Below are 14244 nucleotides of genomic sequence, written 5' to 3'. Positions count from 1 at the left end.
TATACTATATAGAGAAGTACTATAGTGCATGTGAAGTACTATATACTATATAGAGAAGTACTATAGTGCCATGTGAAGTACTATATACTATATAGAGAAGTACTATAGTGCCATGTGAAGTACTATATACTATATAGAGAAGTACTATAGTGCCATGTGAAGTACTATATACAGAAGTACTATAGTGCCATGTGAAGTACTATATACAGAAGTACTATAGTGCCATGTGAAGTACTATATACTATATAGAGAAGTACTATAGTGCCATGTGAAGTACTATATAGAGAAGTACTGATAGTGCCATGTGAAGTACTATATACAGAAGTACTATAGTGCCTATGTGAAGTACTATATAGAGAAGTACTATAGTGCCATGTGAAGTACTATATACTATATAGAAGTACTATAGTGCCATGTGAAGTACTATATACTATATAGAGAAGTACTATAGTGCCATGTGAAGTACTATATACAGAAGTACTATAGTGCCATGTGAAGTACTATATAGAGAAGTACTATAGTGCCATGTGAAGTACTATATACTATATACAGAAGTACTATAGTGCCATGTGAAGTACTATATACAAGAAGTACTATAGTGCCATGTGAAGTACTATATACTATATAGAGAAGTACTATAGTGCCATGTGAAGTACTATATACAGAAGTACTATAGTGCCATGTGAAGTACTATATACTATATACAGAAGTACTATAGTGCCATGTGAAGTACTATATACTATATACAGAAGTACTATAGTGCCATGTGAAGTACTATATACAGAAGTACTATAGTGCCATGTGAAGTACTATATACTATATACAGAAGTACTATAGTGCCATGTGAAGTACTATAAACAGAAGTACTATAGTGCCATGTGAAGTACTATATACTATATACAGAAGTACTATAGTGCCATGTGAAGTACTATATACTATAACAGAAGTACTATAGTGCCATGTGAAGTACTATATACTATATACAGAAGTACTATAGTGCCATGTGAAGTACTATATACTATATACAGAAGTACTATAGTGCCATGTGAAGTTACTATATACAGAAGTACTATAGTGCCATGTGAAGTACTATATACTATATACAGAAGTACTATAGTGCCATGTGAAGTACTATATACAGAAGTACTATAGTGCCATGTAAAGTAACTATATACAGAAGTACTATAGTTCCATGTGAAGTACTATATACAGAAGTACTATAGTGCCATGTAAAATACTATATACTATATACAGAAGTACTATAGTGCCATGTAAAATACTATATACTATATACAGAAGTACTATAGTGCCATGTGAAGTACTATATAGAGAAGTACTATAGTGCCATGTGAAGTACTATATACAGAAGTACTATAGTGCCATGTGAAGTACTATATACAGAAGTACTATAGTGCCATGTGAAGTACTATATACTATATACAGAAGTACTAAAGTGCCATGTGAAGTACTATATACTATATACAGAAGTACTATAGCGCCATGTGAAGTACTATATACTATATACAGAAGTACTATAGTGCCATGTGAAGTACTATATACTATATACAGAAGTACTATAGTGCCATGTGAAGTACTATATACTATATACAGAAGTACTATAGTGCCATGTGAAGTACTATATACTATATAGAGAAGTACTATAGTGCCATGTGAAGTACTATATAGAGAAGTACTATAGTGCCATGTGAAGTACTATATACAGAAGTACTATAGTGCCATGTGAAGTACTATATAGAGAAGTACTATAGTGCCATGTGAAGTACTATATTACTATATAGAGAAGTACTATAGTGCCATGTGAAGTACTATATACTATATAGAGAAGTACTATAGTGCCATGTGAAGTACTATATACAGAAGTACTATAGTGCCATGTGAAGTACTATATACAGAAGTACTATAGTGCCATGTGAAGTACTATATATACAGAAGTACTATAGTGCCATGTGAAGTACTATATAGAGAAGTACTATAGTGCCATGTGAAGTACTATATACAGAAGTACTATAGTGCCATGTGAAGTACTATATACAGAGAAGTACTATAGTGCCATGTGAAGTACTATATACTATATAGAGAAGTACTATAGTGCCATGTGAAGTACTATATACTATATAGAAGTACTATAGTGCCATGTGAAGTACTATAAACAGAAGTACTATAGTGCCATGTGAAGTACTATAAACTAAGAAAGAAGTACTATAGTGCCATGTGAAGTACTATATACTATATACAGAAGTACTATAGTGCCATGTGAAGTACTATATACAGAAGTACTATAGTGCCATGTGAAGTACTATATACTATATAGAGAAGTACTATAGTGCCATTGTGAAGTACTATATAGAGAAGTAATATAGTGCCATGTGAAGTACTATATACAGAAGTACTATAGTGCCATGTGAAGTACTATATACTATATACAGAAGTACTATAGTGCCATGTGAAGTACTATATACTATATAGAGAAGTACTATAGTGCCATGTGAAGTACTATATACAGAAGTACTATAGTGCCATGTGAAGTACTATATACTATATACAGAAGTACTATAGTGCCATGTGAAGTACTATATACTATATACAGAAGTACTATAGTGCCATGTGAAGTACTATAAACAGAAGTACTATAGTGCCATGTGAAGTACTATATACTATATACAGAAGTACTATAGTGCCATGTGAAGTACTATATACTATATACAGAAGTACTATAGTGCCATGTGAAGTACTATATACTATATACAGAAGTACTATAGTGCCATGTGAAGTACTATATACAGAAGTACTATAGTGCCATGTAAAGTACTATATACAGAAGTACTATAGTTCCATGTGAAGTACTATATACAGAAGTACTATAGTGCCATGTAAAATACTATATACTATATACAGAAGTACTATAGTGCCATGTGAAGTACTATATAGAGAAGTACTATAGTGCCATGTGAAGTACTATATACAGAAGTACTATAGTGCCATGTGAAGTACTATATACAGAAGTACTATAGTGCCATGTGAAGTACTATATACTATATACAGAAGTACTATAGTGCCATGTGAAGTACTATATACTATATACAGAAGTACTATAGCGCCATGTGAAGTACTATATACAGAAGTACTATAGTGCCATGTGAAGTACTATATACTATATACAGAAGTACTATAGTGCCATGTGAAGTACTATATACAGAAGTACTATAGTGCAATGTGAAGTACTATATACAGAAGTACTATAGTGCCATGTAAAGTACTATATACTATATACAGAAGTACTATAGTGCCATGTAAAGTACTATATACTATATACAGAAGTACTATAGTTCCATGTGAAGTACTATATACTATATAGAGAAGTACTATAGTTCCATGTGAAGTACTATATACAGAAGTACTATAGTGCCATGTAAAGTACTATATACTATATACAGAAGTACTATAGTGCCATGTGAAGTACTATATACTATATAGAGAAGTACTATAGTTCCATGTGAAGTACTATATACAGAAGTACTATAGTGCCATGTAAAGTACTATATACTATATACAGAAGTACTATAGTGCCATGTGAAGTACTATATACTATATAGAGAAGTACTATAGTTCCATGTGAAGTACTATATACAGAAGTACTATAGTGCCATGTGAAGTACTATATACTATATAGAGAAGTACTATAGTGCCATGTGAAGTACTATATAGAGAAGTACTATAGTGCCATGTGAAGTACTATATACTATAGAGAAGTACTATAGTGCCATGTGAAGTACTATATACTATATAGAGAAGTACTATAGTGCCATGTGAAGTACTATATACAGAAGTACTATAGTGCCATGTGAAGTACTATATACAGAAGTACTATAGTGCCATGTGAAGTACTATATACAGAAGTACTATAGTGCCATGTGAAGTACTATATACAGAAGTACTATAGTGCCATGTAAAGTACTATATACAGAAGTACTATAGTGCCATGTAAAGTACTATATACTATATACAGAAGTACTATAGTGCCATGTGAAGTACTATATACAGAAGTACTATAGTGCCATGTGATGTTCGAAAACTATAGTGCCATGTGAAGTACTATATACTATATACAGAAGTACTATAGTTCCATGTGAAGTACTATATACAGAAGTACTATAGTGCCATGTGAAGTACTATATACAGAATTACTATAGTGCCATGTGAAGTACTATATACAGAAGTACTATAGTGCCATGTGAAGTACTATATACAGAAGTACTATAGTGCCATGTGAAGTACTATATACAGAAGTACTATAGTGCCATGTGAAGTACTATATACAGAATTACTATAGTGCCATGTGAAGTACTATATACAGAAGTACTATAGTGCCATGTGAAGTACTATATACAGAAGTACTATAGTGCCATGTGAAGTACTATATACTATATACAGAAGTACTATAGTTCCATGTGAAGTACTATATACAGAAGTACTATAGTGCCATGTGAAGTACTATATACTATATAGAAAAGTACTATAGTGCCATGGTCAACAGTTATCTGTGCACAGAGTGTAGGTTGAAAAATAAAAGTATATTCTTCTGAAAAAGGCGCTGGTTCCCAAGATTTATGACAATAATTACTTTATTTGCAACGCGTTTCGATCCCGGACAGGGATCTTCGTCAGGCATCTCTGACAATATTGCAACGCGTTTCGATCCCGGACAGGAATCTTCGTCAGGCATCTCTGATGCCTGACGAAGATCCCTGTGCTGGATCGAAACGCATTTCAAATAAAGTAATTATTGTCATAAATCTTGGGAACTAGCGCCTTTTTCAGATTTATGACAATAATTACTTTATTTGAAACGCATTTCGATCCCGGACAGGGATCTTCGACGGGCATCAGAGATGCCTGACGAAGATTCCTGTCCGGGATCGAAACGCGTTGCAAATAAAGTAATTATTGTCATGAATCTTGGGAACCAGCGCCTTTTTTTCAGAGGAACGTACATTTGTTTTTCTGCCTATCTCCACCGGTCCGACTGACGTCACACCGGGAAGTTCCTCGTGGCAGCGATCCTGCCGTCCTCTCTCTCAAGACGCTACTGTAGGTGTTGTGCCCTGAGCGCAACACCACCCATCTTTATTTTTACTTTTGGTACTTGTGGTCAACAGTCTTCACTAGGGGCGCACCTCTTGTCCTTTGTAGGTTGCTCCTTGCATGAGGAGAGCTGGGGGGGCTTGGCAGGAGATTGCGGGGGGTCAGACTGCTGGGACCAGACATTTATCCCCTATCCTGCTGATAAGGGATAAGATGGTTTTGTACCAGAGTACCCCTTTTAAAGAGGTACTCCACTCCCCAGCGTTCTGAACATTTTAGTTCCGAGCACTGGGTGTGGGCTTCGGGATCCCTTCTGCTCCACGGGAGGTTTTGGTCCTCCATGAGCTCGCCCTGCCCCCTCAATGCAAGTCTATGGGAGGGGGTGTGATGGCCGTCACACCCCCTCCCATAGACTTGCATTGAGGGGGCGGGGTGTGATATCACGAAGGGTGGGGCGTGGCATCACGAAGAGTGGGGCGTGGCGTCACAAGGGGGAGACCCCGAAGCCCGCACCCAGCGTTTGGAACTAAATGTTACGAATGCTGGTGAGTGGAGTACCCCTTTAAAGTGTACCAGTCATATTACAGGAAAAAAATAATGCATATATATATATATATATATATATATATATATATATATATATATGTGTATATATGTTACTTATATATGATGCTTCACATGTCTTTTTATGTGTCTTTGGTTCACTGGATTAAGGGCTCGTTTCCCACTACGGACATTTGGCCTGCAGAGTTCTGTTGGCTGAATGTACACTTGCAACTTGCACCAGCAGGGGCTGTTAGTCGATAGAACCGCACAGCTGTGCGGCTTCTCATAGATGGCAGTGCAGTCCGGTAGAATTCTTCCTGAAGAATGAACATGTTCTTTCTTTGGGCAGACGTTTATTCCACCGGCTAAATGCGCATGATGAGCAGAGCAGCAGACTCCCATTAAAAACAATCTGGAAGCCAGTTTAACTGGAGCCAGAAAGTTTAAACAGATTTGTAAATTATTTCTATTAAAAAATCTTAATCCTTCCAGTACTTATCAGCTGCTGTTATGATTCACAGGAAGTTCTTTTCTTCTTTAATTTCATTTCTGTCTGGACCACAGTGCTCTCTGCTGACACCTCTCTCCATTTTAGGCACTGTCCAGAGTAGGAACAGATGCCATAAAACACCTATCCTGCTCTGGACAGTTCCTAAAATGGACAGAGGTGTCAGCAGAGAGCACTGTGGTCAGACAGAAAGGAAATTCAAAAAGAAAACTTCCTGTGGATCATAAGAGCAGCTGATAAGTACTAGAAGGATTAAGATTTTTTAAATAGAAGTAATGTACAAATCTGTTAAATTTTTTGGCACCAGTTGATTTAAAAAAAGGTTTTCCAGTGGAGTACCCCTTTAACTGTGCTTAATGTAGTTCATAAAATAGTGTTTGCACCTGTGTTTGATGGTGGTCTCGCAATTCTTTTGTGATCTTTGCCCCAATGTTAATTTTTAGCAGCATACAAGAAGAGTGTCGTCTTGGGCCTTTCACAGGTTGCAGTGCGGCCCAAGGCATTACATCACTAGTCAGGTGTTCAAAGGGAGCCTGTCTGGGCTTCAATGGGTGAAGCAACCGCTTGGTGGGAGGGAGATCATTCTCCACAGGGCTTCAGGAAATTGTAGTTTCAAGCACAGCATGGAAGGGAACTCAGCTGTGCTGCAATGGGTGGGGTGGCTAATGTGTAGGAGGGAGGTAAGTCACTTCCAACCAAGAAACAGGGGATCCTGGGGATTGTAGTTGGAGGGAGGACACAGAAAAAGGAAATGGCCAGTTGACACAAACAAGCCAGCAGCGTGATGGGGGACACCGGACATGGCTATTTACCACCAACACAAGCACAGGTCCTTTGTTAGCATGTCCATTACTGGCTGACAGGCAATTAGAAAAGTCACCATATGTTGGATAACGCCTTTTAAAATAAATGCCTGCTTTGGAGCATTTGTTTTGTTATAGAAGGTTCCCCCAGTGATAAGTCGATCATATATTGTTCTGTAGCTCTGAAACTCCAACAATCAGCAGTGATCTGATTAGAATCTGGCTGCAAGGGTTCAGTTCTGCTGCAGCGCCACCACAGGGCACGCTAAGAATTGCATGGATCCCACTTAAAGGGTATTCCAGGCAAAAACTTTTTTTATATATATCAGCTGGCTCCAGAAAGTTAAACAGATTTGTAAATTACTTCTATTAAAAAATCTTAATCCTTTCAGTACTTATGAGCTTCTGAAGTTAAGGTTGTTCTTTTCTGTCTAAGTCCTCTCTGATGACACCTGTCTCGGAACTGCCCAGTTTAGAAGAGGTTTGCTATGGGGATTTGCTTCTAAACTTGGCGTTTCCCGAGACACGTGTCATCAGAGAGGACTTAGACAGAAAAGAACAACCTTAACTTCAGAAGCTCATAAGTACTGAAAGGATTAAGATTTTTTAATTGAAGTAATTTACAAATCTGTTTAACTTTCTGGAGCCAGTTGATATATATAAAAAAGTTTTTGCCTGGAATACCCCTTTAAAGGGGTTATCCAGGAAAAACCTTTTTTTTTAATGTAAATTACTTCTATTAAAAAAAATCTTAATCCTTTCAGTACACATGAGCTGATGAAGTTGAGTTGTTCTTTTCTGTCTAAGTGCTCTCTGATGACACGTGTCTCGGGAACCGCCCAGTTTGGAAGCAAATCCCCATAGCAAACCTCTTCTTCTAAACTGGGCGGTTCCCGAGACACGTGTCATCAGAGAGCACTTAGATAGAAAAGAACAACCTTAACTTCAGAAGCTCATTAGTACTGAAAGGATTAAGATTTTTTAATAGAAGTAATTTACAAATCTGTTTAACTTTCTGGAGCCAGTTGAATATATATATATATATATATATATATATATATATATATATATATATATTATATATAAAAAGTTTTTTCCTGGATAACCCCTTTAAACCAGTCATGCAATGGGCTTTGAGGGAAACAGGTGCTTTTTATAGCCCTCTATGCCCTGCATCAGTGTTTCCCAACCAGGGTGCCTCCAGCTGTTGCAAAACTACAACTCCCAGCATGCCCGGACAGCCGGAGGCTGTCCGGGCATGCTGGGTGTTTTAGTTTTTGACAGTTGGATTCACCCTGGTCGGGGTTCTGAATGGGGTGACTTCTTTCTATAAACCTAATAGGGTTTTTAATTTTTTTTCTTAACCACCCGTAGATAAGGTGTTGTGCATTCTTTTAAATTTTTTTTTTTTCCAAATGTTTATAATAGCTTCTTTTTGGTGCATTTAGTGAGTGTAGGACATATACTGCTCTTCATGGTATCTGTCTGCCTCGTAGGTCAAGGCCAGTAGAGACGGAGCTGCTGCGGAACGCTGTTTGACTGCAATCACTGAATGTGCCGCCACCGGCCAGGGAAACCTCCTGGGACTTGCAGTGGAAGCCGCCCGTGCAAGGTGACCCCATTTCTTCTTTATTTTAACCTTTTATTTGTAGCAACATTTTATATCCCAGTCCTGTGCGGCCAGGCCCTACAGACTAACCTATAGACTGGTCACTGCCCCCCCACAAGGTCAACATACTCCTACTACAGTGTTTTCCAAACAGCGTGTCTCCAGCTGTGGCAAAACTACAACTCCCAGGATGCCCGGATGTAGAGGAAGAGTGGTGCAGTTGCTCATAGCAACCAATCAGATCGCTTCTTCCATTTTTCAAAGGCCTTTTTAAAATAAATTTGGGAAGCGATCTGATTGGTTGCTATGGGCAACTGGTCAACTTGCGCAGGTTTTTATAAATATCTCCCAATGAGTTTGATGGACGTGCCAACACCTATAAAGCAAAAAGCGTCTCTTTTTGGTGGCTTCTTATTGGGTATAATAGAGGAAGATCTAAGGGGTCCTCCTCCATTATGGCTGAAAGCCTCAGGGCCCCTTCACATGTCAGATTTGATGTCGATTTCGGATCTGGTTCTTTGTTGAAATCCAAGTCAAATCCCGAGATGATCCCTATCCTTATTATGTACAATGGACACCTTTGGAAACCTTTTATATATTTTATTTATTTATTTATTTTTAAAATCGACTGGTGCCAGAAAGTAAAAATACTTCTATTAAAAAAATCTTAATCCTTCCAGTACTTTTTAGGGGCTGTATACTAAAGGGAAATCCAAAAAAGAAATGCATTTCTTGTGATGTCCTGACCACAGTGCTCTCTGCTGACCTCTGCTGTCCACTTTATGAACTGTCCAGAGAAGTATATGTTTGCTATGGGGATTTTTTCCAGTTCCTAAAATGGACAGAATAGGTCAGCAGAGAGCACTGTGATCAGGACATCACAAGAAATGCATTTCTTTTTTGGATTTCCTCTGCAGTATATAGCCCCTAAAAAGAACTGGAAGGATTAAGATTTTTTTTTATAGAAGTGATTTACAAATCTGTTTAACTTTCTGGCACCAGTTGATTAAAAAAAAAAAAAGTTTTCCACGGTAGTACCCCTTTAATCCTTCCCGTGCTTATTAGCAGCTGTATACTACAGAGGAAATGCTTTTCTTTTTGGATTTTTTTTCTGTCACGACCACAGTGCTCTCTGCTGACCTCTGCTGTCCATTTTAGGAACTGTCCAGAGCAGGAGAAAATCCCCATAGCAAACATATGCTGCTCTGGACAGTTTCTAAAATGGACAGCAGAGGTCAGCAGAGAGCACTGTGGTCGTGACAGAAGAGAAATCCTAAAAGAAAAGCATTTCCTCTGTAGTATACAGCCCCTAAAAAGTACTGGAAGGATTAAGATTTTTTAAATATAAGTAATTTACAAATCTGTTTAACTTTCTGGCACCAGCTGATTTAAAAAAAAAAGAAAAAAAAAAGTTTTCCACCAGAGTACCCCTTTTTAATACCTTATAATGATAAAGTGATCACAGATGGTATTGGGCCAGGGCCTCTTTTCCTCCAGACACTTAGAATTGAGAATAACTTACTAATCCATTCAATTATATATATATATATACACCTCTGTATCAGTCACATAAGATACCAAACTGCATAGTCGGATTTGACTACTTCTTCAGGCGTGAATGTGCTTATCCATTCATCTATATTCTCATTTATGCACAAGCACATCCCCCTACTCGTATATATCCCTTAGGCTCCGTGTTACTCACCGTATATTTCATTTAATCTTTTTCATTTATTTTACACTCCATATTTTATACCACAGATTTTATTTAATTTTCCACATACGTCTGCTGATTCATTTATTTTATATCTTTTTTTTTCTTATGTAAAATGGATTTTCTTACATTTTTACGTTCTATGCAAACAGGACTCGATCATTGCTTATTTTTATTTTTTATTCTGTATTTCTACATATATTTTTATTCATCCCACAATATGAACTCTTTTTAAATGTATTTATCCTATTTATTATACATCTACAAATTGTTTTATTGTGGACTACATCTTCTGTTACATTGAATTAATCACAATTGATGTTGGTTCAGGAGTCCAATAAACATTTAGGAGATCACCCCCCCCCCCACCTCTATTTCACCTGACAGGAGGAAAACCATGATAAATTCCATTTTATTGTAAATCCAGATTCTTTGTCTGTCCTGTCCGAGATAAGAAATGTCACAGACGTCTGTGAATGTAATATCAGGTTATCCATCAGTCCCAGCCATAGGGCGGAGACGGGGGACATGTTATTTTCTCAGCTGAATGATAATCCACACGGGTGACAAGATATTAAGTAATTACTATAGCAATCATTTACCAGCAATCTGTATGACGCCCAACCACAATACAACCGCACTGATGTCATATTGTAGAGTTGGTATATAGGAGCAGTATTATAGTAGTTATATTCTTGTATATAGGAGCAGTATTATAGTAGTTATATTCTTGTATATAGGAGCAGTATTATAGTAGTTATAGTCTTGTATATAGGAGGCAGTATTATAGTAGTTATATTCTTGTATATAGGAGCAGTATTATAGTAGTTATATTCTTGTATATAGAAGGCAGTATTATAGTAGTTATATTCTTGTATATAGGAGCAGCATTATAGTAGTTATATTCTTGTATATAGGAGCAGTATTATAGTAGTTATATTCTTGTATATAGGAGCAGTATTATAGTAGTTATATTCTTGTATATAGGAGCAGTATTATAGTAGTTATATTCTTGTATATAGGAGCAGTATTATAGTAGTTATATTCTTGTATATAGGAGCAGTATTATAGCAGTTATATTCTTGTATATAGGAGCAGTATTATAGTAGTTATATTCTTGTACATAGGAGCAGTATTATAGTAGTTATATTCTTGTATATAGGAGCAGTATTATAGTAGTTATATTCTTGTATATAGGAGCAGTATTATAGTAGTTATATTCTTGTATATAGGAGCAGTATTATAGTAGTTATATTCTTGTTTCCTCATCGTCCCCTCCGGCAGCACAACTGGGTAATACTGGTCATTTGACCACACACTAGGACCGCCCACCTAGACTCAATAAATTAATTAATTAATTAACACTGGGCCAAATTGCCCATAAAACACCCTCACCAACAGATCCACACTGTGTTTTTTTTTGGTCCTCTTTGATGAGGGCCACACGCTGTTCGCCCATCTATCAGTCCTGCGGGGTCTGGGCTGCATCTTTGTACGTGAGTATGCTGCCAGTGCGGGGTCCTGGCCTTCCCTGCCACCCTATGTGCCGGTGCGGGGTCCCGGAGTTGCTCCTGGACAGGAGTAGGTGGCAGGGCTCAGTCAGTGAAGTAGCCTGACTTGGATGGAGCGGACCAGTGCGGGGCCTGGGCTCCGAGGCGGAGATGTCCGGACTCTGATTATAGGCTTATGTGGCGGTGAAGAATCCTGTCAGCCTATCCTGTCTACATGTCCCGTGATTGTACCGGGGTCCTCCGGCAGATGCTGTGGCGGTGAGTCTTCTTCTCTACCTTTTCCGGGCTGTGCGCGCGGCCTCCAGCTGCGCTTCTGTGTACTGGAGGCGCGCTTGTGACGTCGGCGCCTCCTCCTGTGTGTTCCGGCGTCTTGGGCGCGCGGCCTCCAGTTGTTGCTTCTGTAGGCAGCAGCTGGGCGCGCGCTGGTGACGTCATTGGCGTCCTTCTCAGCGGGGTGCCGGCAGTTAGTACTATATTAGACCGGGAGTCTGGTGTGCTCACCCTCTTGCTGGGCAGCCGGGCTCTTGGTCTAATAAGGTATTTAAGTTTTTATGGTGGTGTTTCCTGGGCATGCTGCTGTTGCTAGCATTCTGGTTGCTGGTTTCTTCTTCCTGTATTGCAGATGTCGGAATCTGGCAGGAAGAAGAAGACAAAGTCTAAACATAGATGCTGTATGTTCTGCAATGAACCCCTTCCTGATGCCTTCCCATTTGATGACTGTGAGCTCTGCTCTAAGAATATGGAGCAGAGGTCTCTAGGTTCCAGTAAAGTTAAGCGCTGTATAAGCTGTCTTCACCCGCTCGGGGCCTTATCCTCTTCCAATATCTGTGATGATTGTGCTCCTATTGAGAAGGAAGGCTTTGAGGATGAGGCTAGAGACTTCTTTTCATGGATGCGTGAACGCATGTCTGTACCTATTACTTCTGACAGCAGTGCGAAGCCTAAGAGAACTAGATCACATTCTAGTTCTTCATCTGATTCTGGGCCGGTGTGTTCCAAGAGAGTGAAGCGTGTAAAGAAGTCGGTCAAAGTTTTGTCTTCTTCTTCTGATAGCTCTTATGGGAAAAAGAGGAAGCATTATAAAAAGAAATTATCCTCATCCTCCTCTTCTAGTTCCGGTTCGGAGTCCGATGTATCTGATGACTATTACTTGTTTAACTCTGAAAAAACTAACAAGTTGATAATGAAAGTGAAGAAATGTGTGGAGACAGGAAAAGATAAGCATAATATTAAAGGGAGAGAAAGACTCTTTTATTTTCCTAAGAAAAGGTCTAAACATCTATCAGGTCATAAGATACTTGAAAGTATCATGAATAAAGAATGGGAGAAGCCGGATAAACGTCTGGACTTAGGATCCAGATTCAGACGTCTATACAGGTTAGACCCTTCAGTATCTAAACGGTGAGAGGAACCTGCTAGAGTAGATCCGGCGGTGGCAGGAATCTCCAAAAAAGCATTTTTTCCAGCTGATGATTCCATCCTGTTAAAAGATACCATGGATAAGAAAGCTGACACTTTGCTAAAGAGGTTACATATTAATATGGTGTCTTTAAATAAAGCAACTTTGTCTTCAGTCCCCGTATCCAGGGCTATGAGATTGTGGTCCAGCCAGCTCTCTCGCAGGTTAAAGAGAAAAATGCCAAATCATCATGCAAAAACTCTAATTTCCTCTATTAATTCTGCTACTGATTTCTTATGTGACTTTTCTTTAGATGTACTGAAGATAGCAGCCAAGTCTATGGCAGTAGCAAACTGCGTCCGCAGAGCTATCTGGTTAAAATCCTGGTCGGGAGACTCTTCATCTAAATCTCACTTTTGTACCTTCCCCTTCCAGCCAGGTAGACTATTTGGGAAACATCTGGATAAAGTCCTTAAGGATAAGAGAAGGGATGGTGGTCTGGTCCTGCCGCATTCCTTTCGCAGACCCTTCAGAGGGAACCGTAACCAAAGGGGCAGAGGAGGTTTCCGCAGGCGGAGTTTTCAGGAAAGACCGGATAAAAGGTTCCAGTTCAAATCTCAAGATAAGGGAAGAAAAAAGCCTCCAGGTCCCCATCTGCCTAAACCGGAGTTCTGACGCCAGAGGTATGGTTCCGGTAGATGCAAGGCTTTTCCATTTCTTGGAAAACTGGGAAGAAATTACTTCCGACCGGTGGGTTTTGAACATAATCCGATCCGGTTATGCTCTGGAGTTTTGCCACCTGCCCAGGGACAGATATTTGCTCAATCTGGACAAAGACCAGCGGGTCTTAACTCTTCTGTTTTTTAAACAAACATCTTCTAAAAACCAAATTTCGAATGGACAACATCAGGTCCATTTATGGGATCGTCCAGCAAGGGGAAGTCATGGCATCACTGGACTTGAAAGATGCTTACCTACACATCCCTATCAAAGAAGAGCACAGAAGGTACCTCAGAGTAGCGATTTCCTCGGAAAGGGGAAAAATTTTGCA

At 38.8% G+C, this 14244-nt stretch overlaps 1 protein-coding gene across 2 annotated transcripts in view; it reads left to right on the top strand.

Moving 5' to 3' along the window:
- Window positions 1-14244, top strand: part of MMUT (methylmalonyl-CoA mutase) — an 85812-nt gene that overhangs the window by 29943 nt on the left and 41625 nt on the right. For both annotated transcript variants that reach the window (XM_056563946.1, XM_056563947.1), the window contains exon 9: window positions 8457-8572. In XM_056563946.1, coding sequence (XP_056419921.1) covers window positions 8457-8572 — 116 coding nt within the window. The remainder of the gene's footprint in view (window positions 1-8456; window positions 8573-14244) is intronic.

This window comes from Hyla sarda, chromosome 3 (genome assembly GCF_029499605.1).
Source record: "Hyla sarda isolate aHylSar1 chromosome 3, aHylSar1.hap1, whole genome shotgun sequence".
Lineage (NCBI taxonomy): Eukaryota > Metazoa > Chordata > Amphibia > Anura > Hylidae > Hyla > Hyla sarda.
The sequence above is the reverse complement of the archived record's forward strand: the minus strand, read 5'-3'. Positions and strand labels throughout refer to the sequence as shown.